This window comes from Rhinopithecus roxellana, chromosome 12 (genome assembly GCF_007565055.1).
Source record: "Rhinopithecus roxellana isolate Shanxi Qingling chromosome 12, ASM756505v1, whole genome shotgun sequence".
NCBI lineage: Eukaryota > Metazoa > Chordata > Mammalia > Primates > Cercopithecidae > Rhinopithecus > Rhinopithecus roxellana.
The window spans coordinates 108,633,779-108,642,299 of NC_044560.1; the positions used below are offsets into that span (position 1 = coordinate 108,633,779).

The window sequence follows — 8,521 nt, forward strand, 5'->3', positions numbered from 1 at the left end:
AGCCTAGTCTTTAAAAGACTGGTAGCTTGTGCTCCCCGCTCTTGGAGTACTCATTCTTGGGACCCCTGAGCTATCATGCAAGAAATCTAGTTACTCTGGTGGAGAGGCCACAGAGGGACAGTGCTGACACTGCATGGAGAATGAGAGAAGTCCAGATGTCCCCACAACCTAGCTGGGCCCAGCACCATGCTATCCCCACCATGGTGCCACACACATCTAATGTACCATCTTGTATGTGCTAGCCCAGGTGGGCCCTGAGATGACTGCAACTCTAGCCAACATAACATGGAACTGAAGAACTGCCCTGCTGAGCCCAGTCAACCCATGCATTTGTGAGCAATCATGTATAGTTATTGTTTTACAACTCTAAGTTTTGGGGTGGTGTGGGTTTTTGTTGTTTGTTTTTTGTTTGTTTTGAGATGGAGTATCACTCTGTTGCCCAGGCTGGAGTGAAGTGGCATGATCTCAGCTCACTGCAACCTCCACCTCCTTGTTTCAAGCAATTCTCCTGCCTCAGCCTCTCAAGTAGCTGGGAATACAGGCTCCCACCACCATATCTGGCTAGTTTTTTTGTATTTTTAGTAGAGATGGGTTTCACCATGTTGGCCAGGCTGGTCTTGAATTCCTGGCCTCAAGTGATCTGCCTGCCTCAGCTTCCCCAAAGTGCTGGGGTTACAGTCATTTGCCACTGAGGCTGGTTTTGGGGTGGTTTGTTGTTTGGCTATAATAAGCTCAAACAGGGAGATACAAAGGCCCAGTTCCATGTGTCCCAAGATGGGAAAGACTCCACAACTTAATTTGTGCTCTGGAGCTCCCTGCAGGATTAGGCTGAGGTTGGCACTTCACCTGAAGTCACCTCTTGCTCCTCTTCCCCTTTGCTGTCCTGTTGTCCCCACTCTTCCACTGGCTGCTCCTGGGAACATTTTTTTCTTTTTTTCTCTCTCTTTTTTTTTTTTCCTTTTTTTTAAGATGGAGTTTCGCTCCTGTTGCCCAGGCTGGAGTGCAATGGAACGATCTTGGCTTACCCCAACCTCTGCCTCCCGGGTTCAAGAGATTCTCCTGCCTCAACCTCCCAAGTAGCCGGGATTCCAGGCATGTGCCACCATGCCCAGCTAATTTTTTTTTTTTTTTTTTTTTTTTTTTTTTTTTTGTATTTTTGGTAGAGACAGGGTTTCACCATGTTGGCCAGGCTGGTCTGGAACTCCTGACCTCGGGTCATCCACCTGCCTCGGCCTTCCAAAGTAATGGGATTGCAGGCATGAGCCACCGTGCCCGGCAGAACACTTCTTTAATAAATCACTGGCATTTATATCTTGTCTCAGACTCTGCTTCCAAGAGAAGCTGATCTTAGACCTGATGCTTCTAATTTTTTCATCTCCAACCACAACCCTGGGAGGTCAGGGTCTGGCTCCCCTATTCTCCCTCTGCACTCTTTCTTGCTCCTCTCCTGCATTCAAAAGGCATAACCACCTTCCAGGCTCCCCAAACAACAGGCAGCCATCTACTGGGGTCGGGAGCATGTAAAAACATCCATGAGGTCTCTGAAGGAAGCAGCAAGCAGCTTGTTTGCTGTGGCCAGCAGCAAAAGAAGCCCCCCAACCGTACCACCCCGGAGGGGGATCATAAGGAGGCCAGGTAGGCAAAGTTCAGGCAGTTGCATTGCATGTCAGCAGCACTTCAGGAGGCAGGTGGGGTTGGAGGTTGTCTCCCGTCCTGTGTCTGCGGTAGGAGGGGCTCTGCTGGTAGTTCCCTCTCCTCCCCCAAAGAGCTTCTCTCCACCCCCATCAGTTCTCTGTCTCTGTAAATCCCAGAATCCATCACCACGGATCCTCCAGCAGGTCCCACAGCCGGCTGCTGCTAGAGTCAGATAAGTCAGCAGAGAAGATGCTGGGGGGTGGGGGACCAGAACCCAGAGGAGGACCCCCGCTCAGGGCCTCCAGCCAGTCCAGGGAGTCCGTGGGGTCCCTGGGAGAAGGGGAGGAGGAGTTCGTGGGAGATGGGAGTGAAGAGGAGAAAACAGATGAGAGGCCTTCAGAGTCCGGGGAAGGGGACAGCACGTCGAAGGAGCCAGGGAAGTCCAGGGGAATGGGGGGCAGGGGGTCTGCGGGATAAAGAATGGTACGTGAGCTGGGAAAGTCAGGGGTCCGGGCGCCAGCCCCCCAAACCCCATTTCCAGGAGTCCAGCTCCCCAGCTCATGCCTCTCTTGGACGCAGGAGTCCGGAACCTCAGCCCCTACCTCCCCTAAACCTAAGAATTCGGATCCTACCATCAGGCTCCACCTGATCCTCCAGGATGTCATCGATGCCCCGGTTCGGAAGCAACTGCGGATGGAGAAATTTGGCGAGAACTCAGGACTCCGACCTGGACCTGACTAGAGAACCCTAGCCGGATTCAACCCACACCCTCTTACCTGCGCCCTCCGGATCGCTTCCTGCAGCTCCTCCTCCAGAGTCAGAGCCGCTGAGCCCGGCGCTGAGGAAGGGTTCAGGGCTGGAGCTGCAGCAGGAGCCGAAGTGGGAGTTGGAGCCGGAGCCGTCCCCGGGGTAGCCGCGGCACGTGGAAGAGGTGGCCTGTGAGATGCTGCGCTGGACTTGACCTAGAACAGCCAAGATGGGTAGCTCCAATAAGCCACGCCCACCGGGCGCAACCCCACCCACTCGCAAAGTGTGGCTCCACCCCTTGATCCTGTCGCGACCCCTTGCTCATCAACCCCTCCTTTGGTCTCGCCCCCTATTCTTTCATTGGCTCCTCTTCCCTAAAGATCCGCCCTCCGTTGCTCTGAACTACGCCCCCTCGCCTTCAAGGCTTCCCACCGCTGGTCCACGCCCCCATACTTCATTGGCTAGTTTTTTCGACTCCCCGCCCCTCCCACTTTGCTTTCTCTTCATTGGTCCACACGCGCATAGCCCCGCCCTCACCGAGCCCTGACGCCGGGCGGCTGCCAGGGCCTTGGGCCTGAGGCGCGGCCAGGGAGCACCCGCGGGACTGTCCTCGCGCCGCGGCTTCGGCCGCTCGCGGGGCGGGGCGCCGCCGCGCATGCGCTCCAGGAGCATGGCTTTGGTCCCCGACACTGGGAGGCCCCGCAGGCGCAGCTGCTGCCGGAGCTCTGAGACCTGGGGAGGGGGGGTGGGAAGAGGCAGTGCTGGGCGGGCTCCGGGGCGCAGGCGGGAGCCGGACAGGATATTTGGAAGCCGAGAAAGGAGACACTGGGGGTTCGGACTCCTGGGACCCTAAAACACGATGGGACTGGGTACCCGATGTCCTGGATTTCCAGAGGGTAGAGGCTGCGGGGTTGGAATTCTGGGACCCCACCGAAGGAGAGAGCCAGCCTGGAAAGTTACACCCCAAACTTACCGTCAGCTCCTCCAGTTTAAGGGTCTGAAGTTCCAACTTGTGTGGAGGGGGCGAGGGGCTAGGGACTCCTGGTGGGCAGGGAGTGAGGACAGAGGGCTTCATCCTGGTGATAATCGTGAGGGGTGAACAAACGTTAGAGGGTAGAGGGAAAAGGCGTTCTGGGGTCCTCAAAAACGGGGGGCTGGGGAAGATGCAGAAAAGTGAGGGCCCAGAATTCTGGGTCTCCGAGGGCGCAAACATGGGGCTAGATTTCTGTGCATGGGGGAGGAGGAACTAGGGGTTCAGACTCGGGTTGGAAGGGCAAAGGGAGGGGCTGGGATCCCGGACTCTTAAACCCTGGGGGAGGAGGGGGTTGAGGGCCCGAATCCCCTAATCGTGGACTCGAGGTTTGAGAGAGGAGGATGCTGGGACCTGAATTTCTGGGTCCCGGGAGAACAGAAAGGGGCGTCATACCTAGGATGTGGCTGCTGCGAGTCTGTCCCTTCCCACAGAGGTGGCCCGGGAGGACCCAGGGCGGACCCCTCGGCTTGGGGGTCTGCCCTGGATCCCTGTCTCGGCTCTGGGGGCATGTACTGGTGGTATGTCAAGTTCCCCCTGGGCTTGGACTCCCTCCAGCGTTGGGAGATCTTGGGAGACTCCTGAAAGAGTAGCTATGATGTGCTAGGCTTCAGCGCGGCTCCCACCTTCCTGCCCAGAGGCTACATGCAAAGTAGAGTCAGCTCGGTGCCTCCAAAGAGGAGCAAAAATGGCAGCAGCAGCAAGGGAGACAAAGGCTGGGCTCTCATAGGGACCTCTCCCTCCGGTCGAGACTCACCTTCTTTGGGGACCTCCAAGGAGGACAATATTCTGGCTCGGGGAGCAGGACCCCAGGGCTGAAGAGGAAAGGGGCCGTGCCCGAGGGCAAGGCCGGGGCCAGAGGAGGACCTGAGGCTGAGATCCACGGGTCTGGATCCGAGACTGGAGAGACGGTGAAGGACCCTGAGAGGCCTGCAGGCAGCAAGCCAAGCCGGGAGGAGCAAGGCTGTGTGGAAAGCGGGGCCCCGGGGTGCAGGAGGGCAGGCCAGGGAGCAAGACTTGAGTGCTGGGAGCTGGGCGCCTGAACTCCTGGATCTGAGGGCGGAGGTGTCGGGGGGCCCGGTTGTTACATTCTCAAGTAAAGCAGGAATTTTCTATCACAAAGGGGTGTGGTAGCTGAGGATCACAGATGTCTGAGGTTTTGCTAGGACAGGGGTGGGGCCTGCACTCCTGGTTCTTGGGGAGAGGGAGAGGCTGAAAGCTACATGCAGGCCAACTGCGGTGGCTCATGCCTGTAATCCCAGCACTTTGGGAGACTGAGGCGGATGGATCACTTGAGGTCAGGAGTTCGAGACCCACCTGGCCAACATGGTGAAACCCCGCCTCTACAAAAAATACAAAAATTAGCCGGGCGTGGTGGCGCCTGCCTGTAATCCCAGCTACTCAGGAGGCTGAGGCAGGAGAATCGCTTGAACCTGGGAGGTAGAGATTGCAGTGGGCTTAGATTGAGCCATGACACTCCAGTCTGGCGACAGAGCAAGACTCCATCTCAAAAACAAAAACAAAAACTACATCCAGAGCTTCTCATATATACCAAATGTGGAGACCGGATGCCCATCTTCTCCAAAGAAGCAGGATCCAAACTCATGCATCTCATTGGGGTGGAGAAGCAGGAAGCAGAGCTCCCAGGGGTGGGGTGGCCAGAGACCTGGACTCCTGGATCCTTGGGAAAGGACAGGCTGGGATTTTGGTCTGTCCCGGAGGATGGGGACTGAGCTGCAGGAACCAATGAAGGCTATCTGGCAGCTGTATTCCAGGATATCCCAATCGGCGGGAGAGGTCACCATCCCCTCCCTTTTGGGGCCCACACTTACTCTGCTCCTGATTCCGTCTGTGGATCCGAAGCTGGAGGACTGTGGAGGGAGGAGGGAGGTGGGAGGAGGAAGGCGGGAAGGGAGTGTCCAGAAGCCTGGCCTGGCAGGCGGGTGGGAGCTGCAGTTGTTGGCGGGACACGCGTGCCCAGCCCCCTTACACAGCCTGTGCAGGCGGGTGGGCGGGCAGCAGGCTCCCTTCCTCGGGCCTCCCGCCTGCTCTCTGCCAGCGCAGCGCTGCGGGCCAGCGCCATTCTGGGGCTACGAGCCAGCCAGCGTGCAGGCAGGAGGCAGCCCTGCCCCTGGCTCCACCTGCCCCCTCCATGAGCAAGCGTGTGCCCACCCCACCCCGTGCGCAATCGCCATCTTGGCAGCCTGGCCCCTTTGCACCTCGCCTCCCTTTATCCATGCGCTCCTGCTACTTTCTGTGCTATCTGGGGGCCTTCCTACAGTTAACACTCTCCGCATATCCACATTTTAAGTATGCATCTCTTTGGGCTCTAGTTTTGCACACATGCCATTTTTGTGCACTTGCATGTTTTTGCACACTCTTCATCCTTGACCCACTGTGCCTCAGCATCTATGTTAACACTCTTTTTTCCTTTTTTAAATTTGTTTTATTTTTTTAGAGACAAAGTGTCGCTCAGTATCCCAGGCTGGAGTGCAGGGGTGCGATCACAGCCTTGAACTCCCAGGCTCAACCCATCCTCCCACCTCAGTCTCCTGAGTACCTGGGGCTACAGGCATGCACCACTACACCTAGCTAAATTTTTTTGTTTTGTTTTTATTTTTTGTAGAGACTGGTCTCGCTGTGTTGCCCAGGATGAATGTTAACTATCTTTTTTTTTTTTTTTGGAGACAGAGTCTCGCTCTGTCACCCAGGCTTGAGGGCAATGTCATGATCTCGGCTTACTGCAACTTCTGCCTCCCAGGTTCAAGTGATTCTCCTGCCTTAGCCTCCCAAGTAGCTGGGATTACAGGTGCCCACCATCACACCCAGCTAATTTTTTTTTTTTTTTTTTTTTTTGAGACAGAGTATTGCTCTGTCACCCAGGCTGGAGTGCAGTGGTGCGATGTAGACTCACTGCAACCTCCACCTCCCGAGTTCAAGCAGTTCTCCTGCCTCAGCCTCCCCAGTAGCTGGGACTACAGGCACATGCCGCCATGCCCGGCTAATTTTTTGTATTCTAGTAGAGATGGGGTTTCACCGTGTTGCCCAGGCTGGTTTCGAACTCCTGAGCTCAGGCAATCTGCCCATCTCAGCCTCCCAAAGTGCTAGGACTACAAGCGTGAGCCACCTCGTTTGGTGTCAATTTTTTGTATTTTTAGTAGAGACAGGGTGTCGCCATGTTGGCCAGGCTGGTCTTGAACTCCTGACCTCAGGTGATCCACCTGCCTCGGCCTCCCAAAGTGCTGGGATTACAGGCATGAGCCACCACACCTGGCCAGGATGAATGTTAACTATCTTATGTGCACACTCAGGGTTTGCTCAGTTTGGGAGCAAGGATCTCTCTTTGCACATTTCTGCTCTTCTCTGGATATATGCGCCTTTTTGTACACTCCTTGCTGTTTGGTTTCTGGTGTCTTTATACCCAACCAATCACATAGACATGCTCATGTGCACACTGAAGTACCCTTTGCCTTCTCAGGAACTGATCTATAGTTCGAAACACTTGCACACTTTTTTTTTTTGAGATGGAGTTTTGCTCTTGCTTTCCAGGCTGGAGTGAAATGGCACTATCTCGGCTCACCACAACCTCCACCTCCCAGGTTCAAACTATTCTCCTGCCTCAGCCTTCTAAGTAGCTGGGATTACAGGCATGCGCCACCATGCCCGGCTATACTTGCAGACTTTTTGCCTGCCCTGGAACCTAAAACAAGACCTTTGACACTCACAGCTTGACAGCTCATTGTCCCCTCACCCAAACTCCCACATTGGTCCCCTGAAGTCCCTCCTCTGCTTTTCTGCCTCTGCATGTGCACCATTGTAAGCCCTTGTTTCTTTGCAGTGCTCGAACACTCTGCATGCCTGCCCCTGGCCTCCAATCCCCATTGCTCCCCTGTGAGGGTGGTACTAGCCATTTGCACACTTGATCCACCACAGCTGGACCCCTGTGCTGGGGCCTCCTTTATGCAAAGTGACCTTTTGCACAAAAAACGCAGGCCTCATGGGTCCTACCACCCCTCCCTTCCCACCCCAGAGTACAGCATTCTCAGGATCCCATCCCCCACACATGAAGACAGCCCTCTCTCACCAGATCGGAACTTGGAGCGAATGATTTGGGAACGCTGGGAGGAAGCCGCCAGGGTCATTGCCAAGGCCGGGATGGGGACCTGGACGGAGAGGGGGCAGGGCAGGGGCCCTATAGTGGGCTGGCTCAGAGTGGAGGTCAGAAGGCTGCCCCTGTGAGTGAATTCAGCAGGGAAAGGGCCCGAGGGAGGTGGGAATAGGAGCAGCCTTGGGCCATAACTTCTAGATCCCAGGGGCTGTAGAGGAGGGGGCTGCAGACACCTTGCTCCAAGGTAGGAGAAAGCTGGGAACCCAGACCCTGGTCTGAAAGACAGGGGCTGAGGGCCTCAACTCCGGTATCCTGGGAGGGGAGGGACCTGGGATCTGGGAATCGTAGGTCCTGAGGAGGAAGGGATTGTGGGTTGGGACCCCTGCATCAAGGAAAGAGAGGAAGCAGTGGGGCCTGGACTCTGGAATCTTGAAGGAGAAGGAGGTTAAGGGCTGGAACTCAATACTCTAAGGAGATGAGAATCCAAGATCCTGGGTGGAGAGGGGAACCCGGCCCTGACAGGTTTCTGAGGAATAGAAGGGTCCCTGTGACCTGTATCTGAGAAGGAGTGAGTGGGGTGTCAGCCACCACGGTCTCTGGGGAAGGGACTGGGACCAGAGAGGGGACAGGACCGTCAACGGTCCTGAGGAGTGCGCCCCCCGTCCACCCCAGGGGCTTCTCACCAGGTGGGCTCGGCGAAGCTGTGCTCTGGGGCGGGTTGAGTCTAGAGGCCGAGGCTGGACACCGCAGGCTCCGCCCCACCAGCCTGGGACCGCCTCCAACCCACCTTCCTGGGGTGTGCCAGGAGCCCCGCTGGGGACCCTGAGAAGGGGTGGGAGCACCCGCTGGGAGGGCCTGAGCGGGCCTGGGGGGATGCTGGAGGGTAGGAGGGAGGACGCCAGGGTTCCCTGGCTCGCTCCCCCTGCGCGTCCTGGGGCTGTGAGGTGGGGTGGAGCGGTGGCAGGCGGACTGACAGAAGCAGGTGCCCGGAGAGGGGCGCC

The 8,521-nt window shown here is 56.7% G+C and overlaps 1 protein-coding gene across 4 annotated transcripts; it reads right to left on the reverse strand.

The window, feature by feature from the left end:
- Positions 1-1,287: 1,287 nt before the first annotated feature.
- MAMSTR (MEF2 activating motif and SAP domain containing transcriptional regulator) lies at positions 1,288-8,387 on the reverse strand. Of its 4 annotated transcripts, XM_010368642.2 has the most exons (10): positions 8,204-8,387; positions 7,497-7,575; positions 5,245-5,283; positions 4,170-4,312; positions 3,809-3,993; positions 3,356-3,458; positions 2,920-3,114; positions 2,412-2,597; positions 2,268-2,322; positions 1,288-2,101 (listed from the first exon to the last, which is right to left on the reverse strand). In XM_010368642.2, exons 2-10 carry the CDS (start codon positions 7,552-7,554, stop codon positions 1,818-1,820), a joined length of 1,248 nt encoding a protein of 415 aa, XP_010366944.2. In that variant the 5' UTR covers positions 7,555-7,575; positions 8,204-8,387; the 3' UTR covers positions 1,288-1,817. The 4 variants fall into 4 exon arrangements, with proteins under 4 accessions (XP_010366944.2, XP_010366941.2, XP_030797613.1 ...); XM_010368639.2 differs by lacking the exon at positions 2,920-3,114; XM_030941753.1 differs by lacking the exons at positions 4,170-4,312; positions 8,204-8,387 and having other exon boundaries at positions 7,497-7,539.
- Between the last annotated feature and the right edge of the window lie 134 nt (positions 8,388-8,521).